Here is a 27,875-nt window from a genome sequence, read left to right as displayed (position 1 = left end):
TTTAACGACTATACCTCTTGGTCATACAAATCTCCTTGATAGTCCCGATTACTAAATAAATGTTTAAACAAGTACAAATGGAATTTAACCGTTGGAGTAGCAATTCAAATTTTGAAAATCAGTGGTCCAGCCGCTCCAAGGGTTTGTGATTTTCCCCTTTTCAGACAGCAAGAAAAATAAAAAAATTGTCCTCTACCCTGGTCGGTGTAGCCAAACTGAATGCCGCGCACAGAGCATTAGATCTTATTAGCACACGCAGCACCTTCGCTCCGCGATTTCATTTGTTTGTTTTCAGGGATTGGTTTCCACCATGTCGAACAACAATATGAACCTTAATTATATAGACGAAAAATATGAGTTTTGTGCACCTATGTACTTCGACTTCTCTAGGGGAGAGACACCGGAGGAAGCTGCAGAGGCCGAGCGCTGGCTCCAAACCCCTAAAGCATATTTGCCTTCTCGTAAGTAAATTTCATGATCTTAATTTGCTTTCATCAATATTTTTTTCTGTTTTTAATTGAAGGAAATAAACCCAAGCGATCTCCTGGGGTGTATCAGTCCAAATGTTTTTTGACAAGTGCTTATAGTACCCCTCCTTTCTGTTTTTGGTGTGTGTAAGAGAGAGAGGGGGAGAGAGAGAAAGTCATCTGGAGTCCCAACATGCACAGCTCTCCAATTGGCTTACCATGACATGTATGGACGATGATACAGGCAGTTGGATCTCCATTTGACATACTGTGTTACCATGGATGGAAGACCTCGAGTGACTTTAGGATATAACACTGGGCCTGCTTAAATGCTGGGAAGCTACCATATTTACTGAAATTAACAGCGGTTCCTCTTTAATGCCGGGGATGTACCCTTGGCAGGGCTCGCTAACCTTGTTAGTGGGAATCACTTCGCCTTTGCCACTAATTCGGGCCAAGGCAGAAGTTGAAACCACCCTTACCTTTGCCACTAAGTCAGGCCTAGGCAAGGGTTGAACCTGCTCTTACATTTGCCACTATGTCAGCCCCCCCTGGACTATTTTTCACTCTGCCTTTGCCACTAAGTCAGGCTTCGATAGGGGCTAAACAATAGCATTAAGACTACGTGAGCCTAACAGAGACATGCAGGATCCTGAGCTACATACAACGAGTTTTACTTGTTTGAGTCGGCTAAGTCTCTATAGTTGTATTGGTTTTCACACCTTTATGTTTTACTTAGAAGTTCTTTTCATCCAAAATTAAATTAACAGAAGGTATCATAATACAAAAGACTGCAGTGAAGTTTTTTCAACTTAGCCAGTAGAACTTGCACTCCTGTGCGTTTTTAGTCCCAGCTAAATATATGTGTTTTCATCAATGTCCAGATTGGAGCTTTTTTTTAAAATTTAATTGACATACAATGCATTTTATGCATCTCATTGCATCCATCTGTTAGCCACAATAGCTTGTCCTTTCTATTATAGTAGCATTATCGATAGTTTTATTATTATATTTGGATTTTGGTGTGGGGTGAGCATGGGTAGCACTTATACTAGACAAGTATGTTAGTTTCACTATGGATGCTTCCTTCACTAATCCTCTTGTTGCTACCTACACTTACTATTCAAATTCCTTTGGCGATGCTTTTTTACAGTTCCATGTTACATATGGGAAATATCAAGCCTCTTATCAGGGTCATAGGTGAGATTTAAAAAAAAGCAGCAAACCATATTGATGAAAAAAAGAAATATTGTTTAAAGCTTTTGCCATCACTTTGTGGTGTAGTGCAAATCCATTAGATTTAGTAAATAAGCAGCTCTTGATCTTCTGATTAAATTTTAAAAGAAATCTTATACTTCATTAAATCTACGCCAAGTCTGCATTGAAGTTCCACCAAGAGGTGCAGGAGATACACAAGGTAAAAACTTAAGCAATTTAGCTTGTTTTTGCACTAGAAATAGATAAGTAGGATTAACTTTGTATTTTACTCGATCATAAATTGAAAAAAGTTAAATTTGTTGAGTCATGATAGGTTTTTACCAATTTTCTTTTTGCTGAGTCTGAGTCCAAGTTTAAAATACTTGATGAGTCTACACCAAGTCCGAGTCTCAATACTGCAGTTCAAAACTTCAAATGCACCCTTATCTTCCTAGTGACATTACTCTATCGTTGTCAGTTGTCACTGAGTCAGCACCCCCCACCCCCAGCCTATTTGTTTTTTTCAGGGTCAACTTCTTTTTTGAAGGGGGTCAGGAAGTTCGAAAGTTCCCTGGCCATGTATGGTAAACTTCCACTAATCTACCATTGGATCACAGCCCTCAGTTTACTTTTATTAATTTTTATTGCTGTTTCAGAGATTAGATTGAAATATAAAATGGCCCTAAAGAAATACTATGTGCATGGAGATCGATGCAGAGAATGACTTTGAGTAATGTTATTTGAAGGAAATAGAAACTATATTGTTTTTTGTTTTTTTATGTTTGGCTGGCATGTTTTTATAGATCCAATTGATTTGCTGCTATTTATTCCTCAAAGTTGTGAGCATTTTTTAATTTGGTCAACTAATTTGCTTATGTTTTTATGTTGGATTTGGCTGACAGCTTTGGTGCTAAAATCTCAATCTTTGTTGGAATCCAAAGAAAGCTCCAGTGATAGCAGCATCTACAATGCAGTACAGAAGGTAAATTAAATGTTGAAATGCTTGGGAATTATATTTGTTTTCTGTGTAGCCGTTATGGTGTGAATTTTACTAAAAATGTCTTATTGCTACTCACTATACACCTTAATGCACGGATCCAGGGAACCATATAATAGATTACATCTATAATTGTCATCAATATGATTTCAGTCATTATTCATTGGCCTAGTAATAATGGGTTGTTTTCTTTCTTGGGTTCAGTGGCTGTCTGTTAAGAATATGGGCCTCTTATTTAAGGTTTACATGGGTTTGTCTTCCCCGCAAAATACCTATTGTACCTGGTATGCAGCCATGCCCAAGATGCTTTATTTCCACATTAGGCAAATTGAGGTTGCATTCCCGATTTGGGAAATGCACACAATTCTTAAGGCTTACTCCCCGTCAGTTTTTGTTCTCTTTTCCCTCTTTTTTGTTTCTCAGCCATTGTGTAGATATTTCAGGCTGTTTCAGGTCCTTGCAGGACTTTTTTCCCATCATCAATGTGAATCATTTAGTATCTGCAAGTTTTGCCACACTATTTCTTGTTTCATTGTCATTGCCATTGCTGTTGTTGACAAATTTTCTCTTTTCTTCTTTCTTCCAAACATAGATACCACTTTGATATGGGAGGATTATTTTGTTGTTTTTTCAAGTAAACCACGTATAAAATATGCCTGAACATGGATAAAAGATTCTTTGCACTTTTGCAAGTGATTTTGTATGCTATATTACTATAAATTTATATCCTATCAGGATGGGCAAGAAATAAGCTAAAATTTGTTATTCAACTTGTTTGTACCAAAATATTTTATTTGATGGAGGGTCTGAACCAGGTATATGTTTATAGAATCTGGAAAATTAATTTTTTTGAGATCTATAGAAACCTGCTTACAGTTTTCTTTAGGCAAAATTACAGCTGCAATAGGCTGTAATTTGAGAAATTCTGGTGTATACTATTTTCCATAAACTATGTAGTGCATGCATCTTGTGAATGTCTCAACACAATCTACAAAATAAGGAGTCAATATCAGCTGCAAATCTGATGGGTTGAAAATAAGTCATGAAATTTGTTCCCATATAAACTTAGCTACAAAATAGAATAAATATTTGGGATTCCTGACCTCACATGCTTTCTTCCATTCTTTATTGTCTTGGCTTTTGTTAATCTGTTGATTAGTTGTTGACATTAGAATCCCTTTTCTAATTCTCTGATTAGTCATGAAAGTTGACGAGTCATTCTATTCATCTTGACAATTCAATTGAACTATATGGCATTTATAATAAATATAGATGGATTACCCTTGACTTTGTAAAATATTAGTACATTTCTGCACTATTTTATGTATTTTACTATTTTCTACTGTGACCTTTGCAGTTTGTGTTATATGTTACACTGCTTGTGATATTTTTTTCAATAAGTTTTAATAGGTATAGAGAACTTATGGAGATGCTTTTGTGCATATGTACACAAATTTCGATATTTTTTTCCATTTGAAAAAATATTAGGTGTCTTCTTTTTCAAAATCTGCTACATATCTTTTGTTACACTTGTTGTTAATGCAAATTTCATGTTGTAGTTTTTGATGTATTAAACTCTTGAATCAAATTGAGTATAGTTGTGTAAAATTTCGCATTTGTGTTTTGCAGTTAACAGCACGGATTTCTTTTGAACATGGAGAACCTAAAATATCATGTTCAGGCTCTAATGATACTCCTACTGGAAACGATGCATTAGGGGATATCAATTTAGACTCTGAATCCAGAGAAGCCTTTGGAACAACTAAAGGTCCTTCAGATTCTTCCAAGCTTTCAAAGGCTTCCAACAATGCATCTGCACAAGAGGATGCTAAGACGTCTGAATCCAGAGAAGCTTTTGGTATGACTAACATAGGTCCTTCAGTTTCTTCCAAGATTTTAAAGGCTTCCAACAATGCATCTGCACAAGAGGATGCAAAGACGTCTGATGAATTAGGAGAAGCCACTGCAACAGTTGTCAAGAACGCTTCAGATACTCTTAAAGTTCCTGAAGTTAGTGATTATCAATCAGTTTCATCTGAGTTAGAAACAGAAAGTTATGTGACAGCTTGTTTGTTTTCATCTGGAAAAAAACAATTGAACTTATCATCTGTACTTGCCCATGACTCTTCAAATAGAAAGATAGACGAAAGTGCATTTACATCTCAGGAGGAGCATGGGCTAGCTAGCATGCCAAAGATTGGAAGTGAAGCATCTCTTTCTAGGTGAGTGTGCAGACTTTTGTTATTGGACTATTTATTTTTGTGCAGAATTGAGCATTGTTTATCTCAGTTAGTTTTCTTAATGGCAAACACCATGTATTCTTTCACCAAAAAATAGTCAATGAATTAACAATGGCATCTGAAAGAGTGTGTTCTGATTCTCAATGTCATAAAAGCAATGATAGTTAGTAAGAATTTCCAGATTTGACAGTCACCAGTTTGGCTTGGTTTATCGTGTACCAGTACCCGGTCCTTGTTTAAGGAAATATTGCTATGCTTTGGTATATGTAGTTGCCATCCACTAAAGAATAATATCTAAAAACCAGCCATTATCTGCATCACCAATTATAATTTTTTTGTAGAGCCTTTTCACTTCATCTAATTTTGAAACAATTGGCAAAAGTAGACACCAATTTAGTTTAAGGTTCCACATATGTTACCCTATTTTGATTCCAGTTTATTGTCTGTTATAACGAGTATTATCCTGTTTAGCACTTCTGGATTAGTTGCAACTTGCAACCATGGCTACCCAGACACCTGAACCCTGGTACCTGCTATGTCTCTGATTCATATGGGGATGTATCCAGATGTCAGGAGACTTCAGAGGAAGTTTCTTAGCATCTAAATATGCTTGTTTCAAGGATGTCTCCCTTGAGAATAGGTAAATTTACAATAAAAGTTTCTTAATTATATCATATAAATTAAGTGCTCATATCTGGTTGACAAGAGCTATGGTAATTAAAGAAATATGCTGTACAAGTTCCAGTCCCAGTCCCAGTCCCTGTTTCCTGTTAATAAGGGTTATAACTGTATTTCACAAGTACTAACTTGTTTAGAACTTCAAACATTGATAAGAACGGTGTTCTGATAATCCAAGTAATATAACTCATAAAATGTTCAACCTTTCAGATTCTATTCCAGTCCCAGTCCCAGTCCCTGTTTCCTGTTAATAAGGGTTATAACTGTATTTCACAAGTATTAACTTGTTTAGAACTTCAAACATTGATAAGAACGGTGTTCTGATAATCCAAGTAATATAACTCATAAAATGTTCAACCTTACAGATTCTATTCCATTTTTTCTACTTAGGGACTAGTTTTATCTGGGTGGTAATATCAGTTGCCTATGAGCAGGCAATGTTGGTGGGGTGAGATCATCTGGAAGTACTTACATGTACTCTTTAGTTAGTGGCTTCAATATCTCAGGTACACCTATTAATTGGGTAGGCTAGTGGCATAATATTTCAGATTCATTGTCAACCATATAATTAACTCATTGATGGCAATGAGTTCTACCTATTTACTGAATTTATGAATATTCTTAGGTTGTTTATGCATTTTAATAACTAATTCAACAGAGCATGATTCTTGTAAATGTTCACTTTATATAAATTCTGTTGTTCAGAGTTTTAGAATGAAGTAAAACTTTTTTTGGATTTCATTTATTTAACTCTTCCTCGTGCCTATAACCTTGCCCTCCCATCTGGGTCCAAGAAAGGTATTCTAGTAGCTTAAAATAATACTGCTAGAATGACAAATCTGCAATGCTAACTTGGGAGAAAAAAAGAGCAAAAAGAGATTGGAATGAAGATGAAATTACAACTTACACATTTGAACATGCTAATTGATAAGACATCATATCTTTAGGACACTGTTTAGAAACAGAATGCGGTGGCAGGTTTAATCTGAATTTCATTTCTTAATTGTCCATGTAATTTTGAAAGTCCACAATATGCCTTCCCACTAAAAATATTATATTTAAAGAGAGGCTCCTAGCATTGCATGAGAAAACTTGGGAGAACAAGGGAAAAAATTGCATTCAGAACTATCCTGTTATGTTTCTTGGTACTAATTTTTAATTTCTTAGCGTGAGTAGCATCTTTCTATATCAATTTTTAACAATTGATCTTCTTGCAGCTCTTTTGAAGTTGGAAGATTGATAGGTCACAGTGATGCTGCTCAGATTGCCAAGGACACCACAATTAATGCATGTGAGTTACCATCCTGGGCAACTGTCCACAGATGAAGAAACACTGCAAAGGGAAATGAGCAAAGAAATCTTTTTTGTTTGTACCTTAGTTAGCATGTATAAATGTTTTATGTAATGAAGGTTATGAGTCGAGTAATGATAATCCTTCTCATTGCAGCAACTGTTTGTGAAAACAAACAGAAGGATAGCCACAATGTATATGAGGACTCAAAGAAATCTGTCGCATCATTTGAAATACAAGTTGCAGTTGGAAACCCGAATACAAATAGAGACTGTCAAGAGGTAGAGAAACATGAAGCCAATGTCAGAAGGCATGCACAGAAGAAAATATTGAAGCGATCCCTAGTCAGGTTGATATAATTGAAGAGGAAGCGTTATTACACTTATTTTACATTTGTTTGTTCTTGGCAAACTCTAAATGTTGAACTGTCCAAATTTTCCCTGTACACGGACAATAATTAAAGTCTATGAGAAGGGAAATAATTTCTTATATCTTTTTGGGTGCATTTGATTGTAGGAGCCAGAGACCTAAGTCCAAAATTCCAGGTGCAAGCCAAATCCACACAGAAAATCAGTATGCTAACAAAAGACAAAAGCTTGAAGGAGGACAGGCAAAACAGGTCAAGAAAAACCACACTCTGTATTGTTTTAATGGTATTTGTGTAGGATGCTCTTACATAATATGACTTTATTGATAAAACTAAATTCTTATCCAGATCAGTGAATTAAATTTAGATCCCAGACTGTTTGTAATGAACCTGCACTGCCCATGTTTTTTGAGGCCATTCATCGTTTACTATAAAATCTAAAGCTTGTGAGCACATATAGTACTAGTTTGCAGCTCTGCAAAAAATTAAATCAAAATCTGATTTATTCCTTCAATATATTTTCCTCTTACAATTTTATTTATTGCATTAATACTTATTACTTTCAGTCTACTCTGAAAATAATTGTGTATGCCATCTGTGCTTTTGGATTAGATTAAAGTGGAGAGGTGCCTTTTGTTGGGTGGATAATGGGCGAGATTTCATATATTTTTTTGTATGCACTTGTCATCACAGTGAGGAAATTTAATGTTTTGTGACTAAATGTTTAGACAATGATACAAATAGGCGTTTGTGATACATTCTTGTTATTGGTACAAGTGTTTTGCTGAAACTGTTGCTGTATAACTTCTTCGATATTGCTTGGTCTTACATTCAGTACTTCATATTTGAATTGTCAATGACGTTACGATTCTGGGACACATCAAAAAAACAAGGATCAAGTTTCTTTTATTTTCCTTTTTAATTTAGTTGTTTGATTAAGAAGTTGAAATTTTGGTTATGTTGTGCTCTGTCTGGCAGGTATGCAATTTGAGGGAGTATATTCCGACTGCCAAGGCAATCCCCACTTTGACAATTCCGCAGAAATTTCACTTTTGTACAGAGGAACGCTTTCAGACTCATCGAGGAACACATTGTCAGGCATTTGCACAGGTTTTGTGAAGTTCAAATTGCATCCATGTTCTATGCATATGTGTATTTTCCTAGTATGTTTCAGATTGAAAAATTATTTATTTTTGTCTGTGACAAGAAGTGCGTTTTTTTCACCCTTTGAATCCAAGATACCCCATAGATGAGTGGGTTTGCATGGACTGTGAATTTGTGTGTCAAGCACAGTCTATGAATCTGGCATTGCACTCATGTTCTTGTCTCCTGGCTTGTTTCATGTTGAAAGACTTTTTTCTGTCATTATAAGAAACATGCAACTTATCAAATCCTGAAATCTCATATCAGCTGTATGTGCTGATACATATAACCCACAATAAATCTGGGGATGGGGAGGGTGTTTTCTTTAAACATAGAGATTTTCCCTGCAGCCTAATTTTATAGGCTACAGCATTCCTATCAGCGAAGTCATTCTTTTGATTATTTCTCATGTTACTTTGACACTTTATTTCAAGGAAGCTTCCCTTGCATGGTTGTCGTAAGTTTTAACTAATTTTCATATATTTTATATAATGAACAAACATAACCCCCATGAATGTATGTTCATTTTTCTGAATTTTAGTGTATATTCATGCAGTGGCCCATGACTAAATTTTTATAAAGAGCAATTCGAATGCTCTAAAAAAGACTCCATGAATAGGTGGTGGTATTCTCTACAATTTTATAATATTATTTTGACTTTGAAAGATCTATTTGAAGAATTATGTTAACCCCCAAATCCACACAGTAAGGATTTCCCAGATTCTATTTGCATTGGCTTTCTAATATCAACAATTGTATGGCCATTTGAGTTTGTAAAGTTGTCAGATTTCAATATGCCACCAATGCATGTAGAAAGCTTTCATTTTTTAATTTTTATAGTAGACAAAAACTACATAACTTATCCAGTAGTGCTTGTGGTATATCTAACAGCACCTACAAGATTAGCTAGGAACTTTTTTTGTAGAAGTAATCTAAAACATAACACTTTATTGTTATACTTAATTGCAATTGATCTATATCTATTAACTTTTTAGCCTTTTCTTTTGTTTATCTCAATCGTAAAAGCCAATTCAGATACTGCACCCCCTGCCTGCATACAAGTTTTTGGATGAATTTGTTGAGAATTCAACCATTGATTGAGCTGTTTTTACATAATATGATATCAGATATTGTGATTTTTCCTGAAAAAATGTTACAAAATAGGAACAGATCAGAGGAACCTTGATAGATACACACTATCCAAGAGTTTGGTGGGGGTTCAGTGAGGTTTTAGTATGATTTGGCATTTTATATTCATGACTATAAGAATAATTTGTTATTTTCAGATGTTCATCTGATTTCCTTGTGATATTAATATGGTTTTAGATCAGTCAATTGAGGGCTGGGGTCCTCACCCAGTAATATGATTGTATATTAAAAAAGTGATTACATGAAGATTCTCGTCCCTGGTGAATCAGTGGACTAAGCCATTCTTATGTGCTCTTGTGATGTTAATATTAGTGTCAATAAATTCATAGTTTTTGTTATGCTTAGATTCTGTTTTATCCTTCATACATTTATTCTATATCAGCTTCATTCATCTATTGGGAAAACTAATGTGTGATTTGATCTTATTAGAGTGGAAATCCAGCTTCCCCATATGTCCCTCTAGCTGAAAGAGTGTTCAAATTTCAATTTAATGATCCAAATCGGCTGCTTACTCGGATTGAGAATCAAGTAAGCAAATATTTACATATGATGTAAATTTTGATTGTCTTCAAGTAGTATCAGCAATAAATAGTTGGGTCAAATACTTTTATTGGATGTAGAAATTGATTGAATCTCATTATATATTTGATTTTGTTAGCCTCTAAAGTTGACAAGGCCAAAGGAACCAGATCTTGTTACCTCACAGCGAGCTAGACCAACAAGGTCTGGTGATATTCTTATTTTTGTGATATATTGTTAGTTTTATGTTCACTTATTACCATTAAACTTAACTGTTTGAGAGGTATAGAATCTATATCAAGATATTTGCATTTTGAGTTTTAAAGGACTTTGATTGTACCAGGGTTAAAAGTTCTGCAGAACTTGAAGAAGAAATGCTTGCTAACATACCTAAGTTCAAAGCAAGGCCTTTGAACAAGAAGGTATCTCGACCAGCTCTTAAGATTTATAGAATGCCATTTATCTCGAAGGATCATTTTAGTGAATATTTTATTCAGTGAATATGCCTTGTCCTTCTGTTTTATATCAAAGGCAGTAATGCTTCAATGTCATTTCAAATGACTTGCAGATTCTTGAAGCTCCAACTTTGCCTCCCTTGCCAAGGAGTACACCTCAGCTACCTGAATTTCAGGTATCAACTCTATTAAAATAATAATACCTGTGGCTATAAGCTCTTTGTTACCATACTGCCCCTTGATTTAGTTCCCAGTACTAAATTTAGCATGGCAGGAATTCAACTTGAGAACTGAAGAACGTGCACATCTGCATCCCAATACATTAGCCAAACTTGCCTCTGGACCTGAGATCAAATTTGTAAGGAACTCTGAATTTGATTTTTTGTAGCTATAACAAGCAATTGATGGATGTATGATTGTGTATTATTAATGTTTCTTTGTGAACAGCAGGTATCTGCTTCAAATAAATGCGGCTCCATGTTAAATAGTAGATTCAGTACATCCTATGGACATTATATTCCAACATCTATCAAGTACGTATTTTCATTTTTAGTGCTATGGAGAGCCCATATCATAATTTGTGAAAAGGCTGGAATGTGGAAAGGAGTAAGATGTGGGATAAAGACCAATTAAATTGCTTTGAGTGATTATTATCACCGTGTTGATCTAGTGAAACAGACTTGCTTTGACATAAATTGAAGAGGAACCGTGTGCACCTTTAGATTTTTTTTATGTTTTCTTTTCTTCATTTAAGCCACTATGGATTGGGACATAAATTGAAGCAAAATCTGTAGGTGGCTTTTTCACTGAAGAAGTAACTAATACCATAGCATGAGTAAAGGAAGTTGATAAGAGATACGTATAAAAAGTCTCTACAATTATTCCTTATGTATTTTTCCTGAGTTTTCCTCAAGTAATATTCCAAATAAGCATAGGATATTGTTCTTTTATGGAACCAATTTTTTAAGGCATTTGAGTAATAACTTTTGTGAAACATAAACTAGCAAGCAGATGAGCTGCAATCTTAATTAGAGCTAGCTACAGATTTATTGGTAACAAGAAACAATTTGATACGAATATGTCAGCCAACATAAAGATGCAAGATGCTAGAAACCCTATAACAACTGCATCAGTTCATTGAAAGGAATAACAACAAAAGTTGTAAGATTTGAAGGAAAATAGAAACTATTCTAATGTATGCAAAATGGGAATGCAGAGGAATGGATGCTTCCACTAAGAGAGATTATTTGTTTTTGAGAAGGTTATCATATTCAATTTGTCTTGTCATGAAGGGACTGCCAAGGAGATCTAGATTGCAAACAAAGAACAAATATCAACATATTAAGTCCCTAAAGTGTTTCCAATGCTTCCACAAAGAGAGATTATTTGTTTTTTATAGGGTTATCATATTCCATTTTAGATTGCCATAAAAGGAGTGCCAAGTAGATCTGGATTGCAACCAAAGAACAAATATTAACATCGTACGTCCCTACCTTTCTCCTAGGAAATTTTGAATATTTTTTGGGTGAAAAATAGAGCATACACCAAATCGAACAACAAAAAAGAGGGATCAGTTTGAAAACCAACAACAAAAGGCGAAATTTTTTTCATCTAATTTAAATCTCCAACACATCCAAGTTAAAAAAAAATCACTTCTTCAAACACCCCCAAACCACAAAAAACTAAAATACCAAATGCTAGGTTAGTGAGTCCTACTAAATTCCCTTCCATATACATCCCCAACCTTAGAAATGATTAAGCAATTGTAAAATAGATCATAAAAGAACTGCTTGTAATTCCAAACCTTAGACACTTTGGAAACCAAATATTTCAAGTCAATTACAATCAAGAGAAACAAAGGTTTACCTTAGATCTGCTCATCTTTGTGAAGGGCCATAAGGGATTGATCAGCTGTTTACTCCAACACCTCTTGTTTTTTTTATTCATTTCTTAAAATTCATTGAAATGAGAAAAAGTTAGTGTAAGTCAGGCTTAAAACAATGAGGCCATGCTCTTGCATTAGTGGGATTGAAAAAGGAATAACAATAGGGTTTTATTGCACCAACTTATATTTATATCCCTTGAATTCCCCACACTATATTTGTAACTTCATAGGATAATTGAAGATCAACTATCATTTAAGAAAAGCCTAATGATTCGTAGGTTGTCCTATATCTATACAACATTGACACCTTTATTTATGTCTATCCTTATATGACCCATTTGGACGGAGAAGGCCTTGATAACGTTGAAATACAATGCTGAGGATTCAAAGAACCATATCCACTTTTTAGGATAATGTTGAAATACAATCAAAATACACTACACAATTTCTATGTTGGGTTATTGTGCCATTATCTTCAATATAGTAAAAAACAAAAATAGTCTTGAGGTGGGGTTACGCTATATAATAATTTTAGGAGTCCAAGAAATTTCTTGCTATGAGACCCAAGCTTCTACATTGCTCATCCTTACTATTTAATAAAAGTGATCCATAATCCACATAACATAATTCACAAGCTATACTTTAGATCTTCATGGTTAACCAAGGGCTATGTGCACCACAAGTCGGCTATACCAAAACCTCATACATCATAATACTATAGCCATAGATGTGTAACAATCTGGTCCCTTTACATCCCAAAATTCCACTCCTTTTACATTTTTCACTTCCAATAAAACATAAGGAGAGACCAAGTAGAAAGACATACACAAATTTAAGTACATTTGACACCATGCTCAGATCACCCATCCATTCATATGGGATCTTGATAGATGATGGTCCCTGATTATGTCATGCTTCCTTGATGCTACCATGAGTCCAGTCTTTTCCATAGTTGATGCTCTCTTGTGTTGTATTTGATCATAATTGTTCTTTGTTGATTCAATATATCTCTTCAATCACTGCTCTTATTGGTGCCAAGCATATTTGTTGTAGTTTCTTGTCTGATTTCATGTATACTGTAATAATTAGTTTTTGATTCTCCATGCTATTCTCATATAATTGTTGCCTTTTATTGTGATATGGAAGGTCCTTAGCTTCTTCTTTACTTTAGACTCTTCAACTTTGTCTTCCACCCGTTCCTTGAGCTATTGAGTAGGTGAAGGATCTGAGCATCTTTAACAAGTATCTAAGTCCTCATACACTTATTTGATTCTATCATGTTCTCTCTCCTTAAGATACTTGCTTGTGCTATTCTTCATATTCTTGATTGCCCTGTCATCAAGATTCTCCAAAATTATCCTTGTTCCCTTCTTTTGATTCTTCCTCATCATCTCCATTGTCTCTATCTTAGGCCACCCAAAACTAAATGTCTCTTAAAAGGTAGCAACTAAATGGATTAATTTAGCATTATTTTGACTTCACTGCCATGGGTAATTTTATCCAATTTCCAACTTGAGTACAACATTATCTGAATTTATACTTTTCTCAGAGTCTGATTAAATCATAACATTCAACCAACATTAGTTCCTTTAAGCATGATGCAACTACTGATCCATTTCATTTGTTAGGCTATGGTATGTGAACATATCATTTGTGGAAGGACTATCTTGTAAGCATTTTATATTTAAAAAGCTGTTACATAGAGTCAAACAACATTCCAAGAACAAGCATACCCTAACGTCATTTTTGGCCTTGGGTGCTTATTTGATTTGCGTTAAAGTTTTAAACTAGGCATTTGATATTCTGTCTTTGTTCGGAGATGGCCTTTCTATCACGTATGAATGGTAAACTGAGTAATAACATTATGGTTTTTGATGTTTAAAGCTTCCTCATTATTTAGCATCTATGCATTTTTCTCACATGTGGAATTTGTAGTCTAACTTCTAATGTCTTATAATGCTTCAGACATAGAACCATAGAAAGGATAGAAGAAGAAAAGGGACCCCGAAAGAGATTCAAAATTTGTGAAAGTTATTCAGACACAAAGGTAAGATAGTTTGTTAATGGCCTTGATTTGATTCTGGAATCATACACTTAAGAAGAAATTAAAAATAAATTTTGTAAGCATTCTTATGTTGAGTTAGAAATTAATTTAATGATTACATTTTATCCCAGCTTTACTATTAAGGCTTTTAATTGAATTTGTGTTGTAATGCCAGTCAATGCCATATTTTGGACTCGAGGAAGTAAGCCATCTTCGAAAGTCAGAACAAGAAAATTCCAGTCTGTTGCAGTCATCTGGCATGAATGTGCTCCCAAGTGCCACCACTGAAATTAATGGGAAGCAACTTCCACATGAAGTGGTGGAGGACGTGCTTGATTCAATGGGATCGCGAAATGACCAACATGTCGTTTTGAAGGAAAACATCCCCCATCCTTCCCAGGTTTGCCTTCTATCTTCAATTCTTTTTAATTATTTTGCTTCTTCCGATTGAATGTTATTGATTGTTCATGTTTCCATCTAACACTTTTAAATCTTATCTTTGTTGGTTGACTTAAGTAATTTTCAAAAGAAAATAAATCATAGGAAGAGAGAAGAAATCGAATTTCATTTTATTAAAAAATTGCCAATGTGATCTTTTCAGCTACTGGTAAATGGGAAGCATTGGATCTTTGTTAGTTTACTGTCCTTTAATGTTGGAAAACATGCATTCAGTCCTGAAAAGGACTACAAGACATTCAGATGGAAAGGAAATGGTAGGTTGGAAAGATATCATAAAGAATAAAAGAGTAATATGCATAAGTTGGAAAAACATAATACAGAAAGGACAAAGTAGAAAGGTTTCACTATTTATTGGTTTAAGGTTAGATGCCTAAACATAACCAATACCGATGAACTTACCGAGATTCATTTACAGTAATATCTGAAAGGATTCAACCCAAGAAACATAAGTGTTCCATGTTAAAGTGGCTAACCTTATTTGTTTATTCAGTTTCAGTTCTAATATTATAAATGGCATGCATTGATGCAGTCTTATATCCTTATTATTTATTGTGGAGCTGTCAGTACATCTGTAAAACTTAAATGTTTGTGGGCTTGATCCATAATTTTCATGTTATCTTTATAACAATGTGCCCTATTATACAAGAAGTGTTATGCTAGAATTTGTTAAATAATTAATTTTTGAACTGTTAGGGAACTTTCTGGGATATTCCCTACATTTCCCATGTCTTGGGAATGTCACTTCAAAATTGCCTCTGAGAAGTTCTTATAATGCAGGCAACAAGGGGGTACTATGGATGTTCTTCTATGCTCGGGTGTGTTTGGGGGGCTTTGGGACAGAGGTGACCCCTAGAAATCCAATGCACATATGTTTATTGACAATCATGAGGCCCGAATCTGATCATGGTGCTGCCAAAATTCCTACCCTGTGTTTGAAAGCCTAAAATCTATGATTAGATTTTTTTGTAGACAAGCATAAAGAACAATTTTACAAGTTGCTGGTATCAACAAAAAAAATTCTTTCACAAATTAACTAAGTTGTCCGTATTCCTATTTTTTTGGCCTTAGAAAATTGTAATTTAAAACTGGGTACGAGCATTTATTCGGCCCCTGGGTAAGTGGGTTTGGGTACCTCCATACGTGGGTGTGTATATATATTATTACATATACACAAAAAAAAAAAAATTGAAGAAATATACAGAATTGTAAAACTAAATACATTTGACAGTATGATACTTCATCATTGATCAATGCCAAATGCCAAAATGGTAGTGATAAAGATAAATACTAAATGCGAATTGATAGTTAAATATCTTTATCATTTGGCATTTATTAGTGAGTCATTTTAGTTGTCTAAGTTCTTGATTCTGGTGTCCACTCCTAGTCCCCCTCATTGTAATCAAATTTCTTCTATGACGAGAAAAATGATCTTTGTATTGGGCAAAATGATGCTTTTAGGGGCATTTTAGGATTTTTGGATGCAATAAAAGGGGCAAATTAGGGTTTCAGTCAAACAAAAAAGTAAAAAAAATGTTTTTAAATGTCATCTGGGCTTTTTATAAAGTTTTTGGGTATTTTTTTAGCTAGGGCCCGCAAGTTCCCTTTGGGTTTGCCTTGGGTACATTAGAGTGGGCCAGGGTACCCCCTGAGTATGTTGTGGGTGCACGCACATACCCATAGCATACCTAAGTCGCCTAGGATGAACCCTAGGCGCAATCAAGCGGACCCTCGAGTGTACCCACAGTGGGTGTGCCGACCCAAAGATGCAAACCCGATAACGTAGTGTTGACGTGTTTTTTGTACACTATCAAACACAGAATAAAATACCCGAGGGTACCTTATCCTCTCTTGAGTAAAGCCTCTGAATGCTGAAGATATCGCGAAAAGGATCAATCAAGATGACTTCAAGGTTCTGTATGTAGGATCTCTACGTGTGGATAAGCTCTCTCTGGTATGATGTGATTTGCTGGAATCACAAGGGGACTTACACTTGATGACTGAACGTTTGATTTGCTTTGAATATTGCTGGAACACAGGATTTTACTACCTTAGATTTGAAAAAAAAGGAAAAAAGACGAGGGCGAGGAAAGGATCTAATCCTAATACTAAGAATGTAGGAGCAATGAATGATCTTAGATGAAATTCTAACTAAGTCTTGCTTTGACATCACAGGACCATCTCCACAAGGTTAGTGCGATCTTTGAAGGAAAGCTTTATGATGTTCAAATCATCACTGCAGGCATAGACACCACCAGGTTGATGCATATCAATGAAGAAGCGACAATTGAAGTTAAGCTTAAGTTGAATGATTCCAGTTGACTACACAAGGCAAGTCTGCAATCAACAAACTGCTAGTAGTATGGATATACGAATTTCACCATCAATCAAGCACATTTCTTCCACTCATCTAATAACACGAAATCAAATATGAGAAGTATAGAGACCATGCAAATTGTCGAATCGACCCATAAATTTCACCATTTCTTCAATGAAGTTACAAGTCTCTAACAACAACATCTTGGCAACAATCTTTGCCTTCTCTCTCTACTCTACTCTAATTGCTATTCTATCAACTGCTAATCACCTTCTAACTACTCTCTATTCACTAACTCTATTCTATTGCCTTTACAAATGAAATGCCAGGGCTTATATAGTGCCCTCAATACAATTCGATGGCTTAGATCAATTCGAGATCAATGGCCAAAATTTTACAATGAAAACCCTAATTAGGGTTTGTTACAACCATTACATAACATTTAATGCTTGACCAATGATAAAATTGTATTGCCTGGACACATGTCCTCTCTGGAAAATTCGACCAATGGATAGCTGGGGTAGGTACATCGAAGTTTGTGCCACCTTCCATGAGTTAGGTGCATTGAATCTGGACATGCTGAGGTGGATCAATCCGACTAGAGAAGTGATGACTGGGATGCCACCTCGTCTGACACTTGGTACTTGGTAGATATTCAACTTGATGTTGCTGAGAAGCTCGCTTTAATTAACTCTTCTGAAACTATCTGCTTCTTCAACGAACCCTTTGCTCTGACTTCTTGTGTCTTTGATGTGCAGGATGATGATGTACCTCGCCTTGGAATACTGGACTGGAAGAGGTTGCCCTTATCCTGATGATGCTGAATCGAAGAAGGTTGTCCTTGTCGATGCTAGACTGGAGAAGGTCGCCCATATCCTTGCTTGATCTGGCTTGATTTTCCAACTCCGAGATCTCCATTTGATGCCTACACAAAATATTAAAGTTAGTCTTTTGAGCATCAAACCTTAAAGCATGAAATTTAAGACCTTTCAAAGGTAAAACTTAAGATATTAATTTGAAAAAAGGTCATGATAAATCAAGAACTATACATTTTCAAATTAATCATGAATGGAAATTGGATTTTCAAGACTTAGATTTTACAAAATTGCAATGGGATCACAATAAGTCTTGAATGAGATCTTCAAAAAAGTAATTCTTCATACCTCCCCTTGAGTATTTAAGCACAAAACCTTGAAAAATGAAGGAAGAGGACCGGATTTTGTTGGGCAAGATTTATAGCCCTCCCTTGGATGAAGTACGCCTCCTTTAGCCTTCAAAAGAGCTTCACCTTCCACTAGCTTCTCCAAAATCTGGAAATTCACCTTCAAACTTCTGGATTTCGCTCCTCAAAATATGCTCTTCAAGTTCGCATGAGAGATAATGCAAGAATGATTTGAATTTGCCAAAGAACCTCTCCCATTATATAGAGCGCTTACCTTGATTCCTGTTGAGGCCGACCTAGCAATTAAGCCTTAAAATAAAATAAAAAAACCATCAAGAAGAAGGCCGACTTGATAAATAAAGACAAAATAATGCCTTGTGCGCTCAACCTTTAATTTTGATTTCAAAAATTAATTTTAAATGCCTTTATAATAAAAATTCGATTATTTTTTAGGCTCAAAATTAATTTATTAAATGCCAATATGTTCTTTATTAAATGCCAATTTAATTAATTTTTTTTTCAAATATTTCGAAGTTGGCAAGTTTGGCATCTCATGCGATTTGGAGGATATTAATGTTTAAAATATGGTAAAAAATGAGTGCCAATGACTTCGCTCTGGTCCCTTGGAGAGGGACAGGAACGCTTTTCTCAATCTAGGCCTTGCATTCCTAATTTTTAATTGCCAATTCTCGTTGTGGGGTAAGTGATGATCCCCTTCGTTCATTCTATGCATGCTTAACTTGTTACTGCAAGGCAAAATAGGCTCTCCCAAGATTTTCGCCCTGGTCCTCCAGTGAAGGACAGGAGCGCTTTTTGTATTTTAGGCTAGGATTCTCAAATTTTGAAGTCAAATCTTTGTTCACCATGCTTTAGAAGATCCTTCCCATCTCGCACAACCTTGCCTTAGCATAATCTCGGAGGGAAATTGTTGATTTCATAAAAATCGCCCTGGTCCTTCAGTGAGGGACAGGAGCGCTTTTGAGTCCTTGTGCAAATTCTTGATCACATTAATCTTCAAATTACCCTCCAGGCGTAGAATATCACATTTCACTCCTTCTTGAGCCTTGGAAACAAAAATAGCATCTCAAAATGTAAGTTAAATGGGCATATTTGGAAATTTCGCCCTGGACCCTTGGAGAGGGACAGGAGCGCTTTTCCCCATTGTCATCAAAATTTGTAATCATAGCATCTTAATTCCATCTCAAGGCATTTTAAACATCATTTCAAACTTGCACCTTGGCTCAGATTTGTCCAAACTTGGAGAGAAAGGCTAGATAACATGTTTTTCGCCCTGGTCCCTTGGAGAGGGACAGGAGCGATTTTGCAAATTCAAGTCTATCCGTCCTTTGCTAGCCTTCCAAATTATCTTCAACAGGTTAAACATGCCTTATTCCATTCATTTCAATCACAAACTTGCCTTGTCTTTTGCAAGAAATTTGCACTTTTTAGAAAATCGCTCTGGACCCTTAGAGAGGGACAGGAGCGCCTTTTTACATCTTGGTGTATTTCTTTGTTCTTTAAACCCTCAATCGCATCTAAGGCATAAAACATCATTGCTCCCTCCTATCCAAGTTAGGTTTTGCCTCAAAATCTTAAACAAAGAGGAGAATTCTGGAAAAGATGCCATGGTCCTTTAGTGAGGGACAGGAGCGCTTTTTGTCATTTGGGTTGATTTCCTCCTTTGTGGACCACTTAAATTATATTCAATGGATAAATCATGTTTTCTTTGGTCTCTTCAAATCATAAAATTGTCTTGATCCTGCAAGAACAGTGCAAATTTGAAAATCAAGCTCCGGTCCTTTAGTGAGGGACAGGAGCGAAATTACCCTTCTAGGCAAAACTCCATCATTTCATTGTCTTCAATCAAGTCCGGATGCTCTATCACGTTCATTTCGTCCTCCGCCATGCCTTTGATGTCTCAACTTGACCAAACAAGGTCAGGAATGACTCCAATAAGCTTTTTCGCCCTGGACCCTTGGTGAGGGACAGGAGCGATTCGCCTTGGACCTCCTGAGAGGGTCAGGAGCGAAATTCGCTCTGGATCCTCAGTGAAGGACAGGAGCGAAATTTGACTTTTTGAACTCTCTATCAGGATAATTTTTATGGAATATAACATTTAAGTATAAGAAACTTAGTCAAATTTCAGGATCAGGACTTCACTCAAGCCGGACTTGCTATCCATGTGATCCCCTGGGCGACACTCAAAATGCAAAGGCTAACGGACAAAACCCTAAAAGACCTAGAAAACAAACCCTAAAAAGCAAAAAGCAGGGGTCCCCATTTGCAATGGGGCGATGTGTGAAAACGTCACAACACGTAGCAAATTAACAATGTTGTCACTATTCAAGATACCTAATATTAGAAGAGATTTAACAAGTTAAGAAGGCATACATTAGTGCTAGGTTTAAAAAAGTTAACTTCAATGAATACAAAGATCAATAGCATTCAAATGTGTGTTCAAGACATGTAGAACTCTACTATGGAGCAAATACACAAATGACATGGTTTGACAATGGTCTGAAATTAATGCAATATAAATCTTAGACTCCTTTACTACAAGTTAGTTGTCTTGCTTGGGAATACTTCTATTAGTTATCTTGTTGATTGCAATCACTATCAAATTGCATAATACATAAGTTACCCTAGAAAATAGTAATTTAAAACCTGAAATAGTTCATGTTTCGAATTTGCCATTCATTTCAATTTTTTACTAACATTGGAATATTCCAAACTGATTAATTATGATTCTGAGTTGTGTGATGCATTATTATGCTTAATGGTTATGGTGCTAATGAAGTCATAATGCAAAATTTCTCCTCTTGCCTTCATTCTTTTGTATTTTCACCTTTCCTCTATTTTTTTTTATTGCTCATCCAAAGAAATTTCTAAAGGAAAGTGTTTGGAGACTAAAAGCACTAATAACTTTGTTGCAGAAACCAATCTTCATTACAACCTATAAAGTTAAGACAATCGATCCTAGAATGTTGGCCCTAAAGAATTTGTTCATTAAATTGTGACCAAAACTACGAAAGGTTGGTACTGTAATGTTGGGTGTTTGAATATCATTGTATGATTGTGATATACATTTTTCAAAGCTCTACATATGACTACAAATTGGAATGAGTTATATAAGTGTAGCCTTATGCAAAATGTATGTAACTTCAAATTAAGCCTATGGAATTATGATTATCATCTCTTTTGTCCAACATTGTTTCCTTTATACCCTTCCAAGTTGTAATGATATCAATACCCACAGGTGTAAAGAATCATATTTGCAATCTAGGAAATGATTACCTATGATGGAAAAGATTAAGAATTGAAGCAAAACTTGGGCAAGGATAGGCAATTATCAATCCATTATTTCTTTTTGAACAATCTCAGTGCTACTTATCCACTATGGTATTTTTTCTTGTGATATGGCACAAAACTTATGAAAGTAATCATGGGAGTACTTGTGGCTTATCAATGATTATAATGGTAAACAAAAACTGCTGAAAAAGATGTAACACAAGTCACAACTATAGATGGAGCAGAAATCAGGTTCCATGCTAAGATACAAGCAGGAAAGCACTTTGCTACCTTAAGAGACTTGGGCTCTTTATGCACTAATTCAATCTTGATAACAAAAATCTTTTGAATTTAACATGCTGATGTATTTTGAGACAACAACTATAATTTATATTCATAACTCAATGTATCCATGATCGAGAAGGTTCATCATAGATTGACATATGATAAGTTTAGTGTCATGCCCCCGCCATTAAAGAAGGTGTCAATGCTCAGAAAGCCGTCTTATTTATAAGACTTCATGATTTTCTGTAGGAATTAATATATTAAGCCATTAATTAGTCTTCATAAGAAAAGATGAGAAGGCGGTGATGATTTCTTAATCTCTACATCAAGCATGCACAGCGATCCATTTCCAAGTTAACATGGCAGTGATAGAATTGGGGATGTGATTAAGAATTGTGTTTACATTAATATGTCATTAATAGCCAATGATGAGGTGCGATCACAATAGCCATTATTAGTCAAAGGCAAAGGACATATGATCAAGAGTTGCCACTTTGCAAGGAGGGTGCCTGTAGGAAGAGAGATAATCTTCCATCCAAATAAAGGACATACAAGCAGCATATCAACCACTTCAAAGAGGCATTGAAGGAATATCAGCATCTGTATTTATCAAAAGGTGAAACTCAGTGTTTAACAAGGAATCGATCAGATCAGATTGAGCATATAAACAGACAGCAATTGCTAGCATATATAGTGTAAGATGTAATATGAATGCATATATACTAAGTAGTAAATAAGGGAATGGTTGGATTTATCTATATTAATATAATGTTTGATTTAATCTGTACTTTCCAAATAGCAGTTATGAGTAGGGTTGGCAGGGAAACAAGTTAGGGAGAGGCGGTATAGGTTCTCACGAGGTAAGTACTCCAACCCCATGTTGGATGGACTGGAGTTCCTGCCACTTGGGCTTACGGGAGTTACTCCAAGAGGGTATGAGCACGCCCTTGGGCTTACTTGTGATGAATAGTTTTTCCAGGCGCCCTAACATGCTCTCGTCTCTAATCTCTACTATGATTGGCAATTTAAGAAGAAATTAGGGATTGGATTCAAATGTCATCATTATTTATTATTTCATGGATGGTAAATGTTTATATACTCTTAAAAGCTCATTATTGAATTAAATGCTTTATATTTGTAAAACAAATTATGTTGTGGAATTGTTACTTTGGGCAAAATCAGGTATACTCCAAAATCTGTGGCTATCCAGCATTATATTTAGCACAGATTACAAAGGACTTTTCACGCAGCCTGTGCTAAATATAATGCTGAGTAGATGGTGCCTACTCCAAGTAGGGGACATGACATTTAGGTCGACATGTGCTGGCACTTTATGACTTTATGATTTCTTTTTTTATGGCCATAATTCCATGATGAGTGGACCCATCTACTTCTAATGTTGTCTTTGGAACAGACCCTTCCCTTTCTCTCCTTGTAATTTTTTACCTTGAAGCATTCAATGAGATCAAATACTAGGACTTCCTGGGAGTCGTGTTTAATTGTTGCTTTACTTAATTGTCTATAATGCAAAAGAAGTTGGATAAGATGAATTCTCCATTGACATGATGCAATTGATTGATTCTTTTCAATCTAAAATGTTATGTAGAGAGCTCTAGAAGAATGTTAAGCAGTATTATAACTACAAGCACACTGAAACTATAAAGTATTATACCTAAGAATGTTGCTTTTAATTTTGGGCCAAAATGGTAAAAATTTTGTCAAGAATGTGAAGCAGTTCTAAACTTTGGGGTATAATGTTTTCAATAAAAAAAAATTGGTTGCTATATATTGTTGAACTTTCTGACCAAATATAAAATTGGATTGGCAAGTAAATGTAGTTTCACTTCAAGGAAAAATATTAAACTTCATATGGGAGCTAAGTAAACTAGAATATATAGAAATGCTCTTTACATGTTTGGATTTGTGTGTGCAAACCAAAAGAGCATTAGAAATCAAATATTCAAGAGGCCAGCTTTGAACATAGCGAATTTTTACCCAGAAAGAGTGTCTTAGTCAGAGATTTCTTCAATGCCTTCATTATCTCAAGATTAATAGAGAAAAATTTGATAGATGTGTAGCCAAGATGGACAAGACAATTGAAGATTCGAAGCAGATTTGGGTGAGGATCAATGGTCAATTATAATGGGTAAGGTGATAATCATTGTCACTTCTTTGTTGCCCTTATTTCTTGTGTTATATGACAAGCTGTACATAAATAATGCAATGTTTAAAATGGAAAACAAATACTACAATTGTGTAAAAGTTATTTTTCAAGTTCACAATGTTAATGATAAATGTGAATAGTTAGTAAGATGGAGCACAGCTCTGGATGGAATAGAAGCCAAATTTCTTGCAATGCTTTGACATTGATTGGTTTGCTCGAATTTTTTTTTAGTACTTATTGAATATTTTCAACTATTCACGGGATTGATGAATAGTCTTATCAGATGAACTTTCCTCCAAAGGTTGCATTCATGCCCTATCCCTGGAGGCATGGAGAGAAGCTTTTCTTTTCACTTCGTTGAATTTTGTTGCTCAATCAATACAATCATTGCAAAACAGTAGGGTTATCTAGCAGCAGTTTTTTTAACTTTTTCTGAATTTGGTGGCCCATTAAATCGAATTAAGGTGAGAGAGGAAAGATTAACCATCGGATAGTGGAAGGAATGCATGATGATTGGATTTTAGATATTTGTTAGCATAGCAATGAAATACCATTTAAGGTTGCCAATTGTTTGCCAAAAGAACTTCATTCACATACAGATGCATTGCACATTGGGTTGTTTCCTTGATAAGGTGGGTTTGTTTGGTGATACATTGAATGCCATGGACAGGAAGATGACTATGATAGTAGTCATGCTGAAGCTGACGGGGCTGAGGCAATTTTTTGGATCTTTTTCAGCAAGAGAAGTAATCACACCAACTTGGAGTTTCGTATGTTGTGGCACAAATTTGAGACATTCCTCAAGCCATGCCAATAATTATTTCCTTTGTCATCTTTGTAGGCTAACGTTGGGGTCACATTGGCTTACATATTGTAGTCAATTATTCTGTGGAATGCCTTATTAGAATATAGAATTCTCAACTTGCTGAATTTTGGTATCAAAAATCTCAAATTTTCAGTGTTCCATTGGGACAAGTCTCTCGGAGTTTGGTTGACGTCCCTAATGTTACAAACGTCCCACTAACTTAGAGACTTTGAGAGGACAACCCCCTTTTAAAAACTAGAGAGCCTGCAACATTTGGCAAATAAATAAAAAGAACTAGCGTTTCAAAGGAAAAATTGTTAATAAGCTAAAAGGAGAGGATTGCCATTGCAACTTCAACAAATTCAGCTGCTCTTACTTTGTTCTTTTTATAGCTGTTCCCTCGTCATTGCTAAAATTTGGGATGTCCCTGAAACTTTCTCTGCACACTCTTGTCCTGGTAACATTAGAAATACGGAAATTTTAGACATGGAACTTATCATTTTGCATGTTTGTAATAAAGACCCTCTTAAAAGAAAGAAATCACAGATGTTCTATTTGATGGGTTCCATTTGTTGAAGAATGTGATACTTTTATTTTTATGTTGTTGTGTTATGTGGAGCTGGCTTAATGTTCGATTAAATGTGTGATGAGCTGTACAGATCGTCCCAGATTCAACACATGAACTCAAAACGTTGTCAAAAGCAACAATTAAATCTGAGTTGATGTCTCTAATTTCCAGGTATGTTATTTTGTGCGCTTCAAATAGGGTTAGAAATGACTCTGTTTGGTCAGTTTGCTTTTAATAAATATGGAAATATTAAATGCAACTCAATTTTTATTACTAGTCATCTTGTCATAATTTTTTTTTACGTTTAATTGTGATTCATTATGCAGGGAGAACGCACATATTTCTGAGAAGAAAAGAAAACCCCTTTCTGAGATTTCTACTCCCCAACCAACTCAATTTGGCTCAAAGGCATGTTTTCTGGTTTAATTATTTTTCATTCAACATGGGTAGCATGTTGAACTCAAATATAGAAAACTGATGTGCAAAAACTAATTTAATATGAAAAGATTAAAAAACTTCATGAAGGACTTCAAAAGTGGCAGGCAAATAAATCCGAACCAATCGCGGTGCTTGAAAATATACAGGCAACCAACCCTTTTTCTGGTTATTGTCTCATTTGTGGGTTTAAAACTGGCAGAGAAATAACTGTGAACCTGCACCATTTACATTGAAAGGAAATGCTTTCTGCGATCAATCTCCTCCAGTATCTGCCCAAAACTTTTCTTTCTCTAGGTAAGTCATTTCAATGTCATGCTAATTGACAGCTTGTAAAAGACTGGTATTTATGATTTAGCATGTGTCTCAAAGGAATAGTATGATTTCTGTTGCAGGTATCCGAAGGAGTCTTTGCAAATAAAAGATGCTGCAAAGCAAGATAGTCAGACCTCCTTGCCAGTTCCTCAATATATGAGATGACATTCAGTTTAAGTAAAAAGTTTGGCATGTGTCTCAAAGGAATAGTATGATTTCTGTTGCAGGTATCCGAAGGAGTCTCTGCAAATAAAAGATGCTGCAAAGCAAGATAGTCAGACCTCCTTGTCAGTTCCTCAATATATGAGATGACATTCAGTTTAAGTAAAAAGTTTGTCGCTTGTAAGCGACTAAAACATACGCCAACCAAATGGATATCCAGAGATGTACCTTTAGATTTTCAATTTCCAACGTTTCTAATGAAATGTCTACTATAAGATTTCACCACATTTAATCATGTATTTCATTATTTATTATTTTAGTTGCTTTGCAAAGCAACATTGCTCATTTGGTTCTATTTGTCATATAGCTCCGTTTTTCTGTGATATTTCTGTTTGCATTGAATCTACAAAAATATCGTTTGAGGTTTGATTGAGGGCATTGATGGACCCTAGATTTAAAGATCTATATTTCTAATAGTATAGTACTATTAGGTTGGATTTTAAGGTTTGAATAGTTATTATTATCAATAATGGAACGATTTATGTTCATTATATACAAAAGGAATAAATTATATAATGCCACATCAATTTATCTAAAAAATATGACTTAAATGTCTAATTATCCGTTTAACTTTTCTTTTGGGATCTCTTATGACACCTCAACAAAACATGTTGATATGGCATCATATTTGACAATGTGGAGTTGCAACCTTCGATTTAAGAAGGGAAGTTACCAAACAAGCTGCCATAAAAATTTAAGAGTAATTCTAAGTTTGAATACTTAATTGTTTTTTCTTAATGGTCTTGTATGCTATTTTGGTTTCCTATCTCTTGCTTGGCAATATGCATAATGTTGAATGAATTGTTGTTTTTATCTTGCAATTAGGAAAAAATATATGAATGATAAATACTAAGATGTAATATATATGAAGGACATTTATATTAAATTAAAATAACCAGGACAAAAACTAGGGTTCATTACTTTATTACATGGAGTGGAGCTTGTTCTAGTCATATGTTAGATTTTATTGAGCAGATAGTTTAGCGAATGAAATGGTAAATTATGTTACCAACTATTATTTGGTTGTTGGTGTGGATAAGGTTTTGTACTTGGTAAGGCATTGCACCTAGCTAGCTCCTAGTAGAGTACTTAAAAAACATAAAAAAAATTTGAAAGTTGACTATTATCATTAATATTGTTAGTCTACAATTAGGATTCTCTCCTTACATTGGTAAACCTACACATTCCTTTTCTTCAACAAAAATCACAAGATTTTAGTAGTCAAAATAAACTAAAAGGATCAAACCGGGTCTTCAAACCATGACACCTTATCTGTGATGTTCCAACCAACAATATTTCCCATAAACAGGGACTCGACAACAACATATTTACACTGTAAAAATTATGAAAATAGTTTTCCAAGCAACCACATAACATACATTCAACAGGGGTTTATACAAGGTTTATGTTTATGACCAATTTCCAA

General features: G+C 35.1%; 1 protein-coding gene across 2 annotated transcripts; it reads left to right on the top strand.

The window, feature by feature from the left end:
* The first annotated feature begins 43 nt into the window (after nt 1-43).
* LOC131060007 (protein TPX2) lies at nt 44-26,734 on the top strand. 2 transcript variants are annotated; one of them, XM_059209921.1, is made up of 19 exons: nt 44-461; nt 2,567-2,646; nt 4,291-4,883; nt 6,797-6,870; nt 7,027-7,219; nt 7,387-7,489; nt 8,216-8,347; nt 9,959-10,057; nt 10,188-10,252; nt 10,392-10,470; nt 10,617-10,679; nt 10,778-10,861; nt 10,954-11,036; nt 14,354-14,435; nt 14,608-14,832; nt 25,569-25,648; nt 25,804-25,885; nt 26,115-26,209; nt 26,308-26,734. In XM_059209921.1, the coding sequence occupies exons 1-19, from the start codon at nt 311-313 to the stop codon at nt 26,390-26,392; spliced, it is 2,448 nt and encodes an 815-aa protein (XP_059065904.1). In that variant the 5' UTR covers nt 44-310; the 3' UTR covers nt 26,393-26,734. The 2 variants fall into 2 exon arrangements, with proteins under 2 accessions (XP_059065904.1, XP_057849071.2); XM_057993088.2 differs by having other exon boundaries at nt 10,951-11,036.
* Nucleotides 26,735-27,875: the final 1,141 nt, after the last annotated feature.

The sequence above is a fragment of the Cryptomeria japonica genome, chromosome 8, assembly GCF_030272615.1.
Source record: "Cryptomeria japonica chromosome 8, Sugi_1.0, whole genome shotgun sequence".
NCBI classification, from domain to species: Eukaryota; Viridiplantae; Streptophyta; class Pinopsida; order Cupressales; family Cupressaceae; genus Cryptomeria; species Cryptomeria japonica.
The sequence above is the reverse complement of the archived record's forward strand: the minus strand, read 5'-3'. Positions and strand labels throughout refer to the sequence as shown.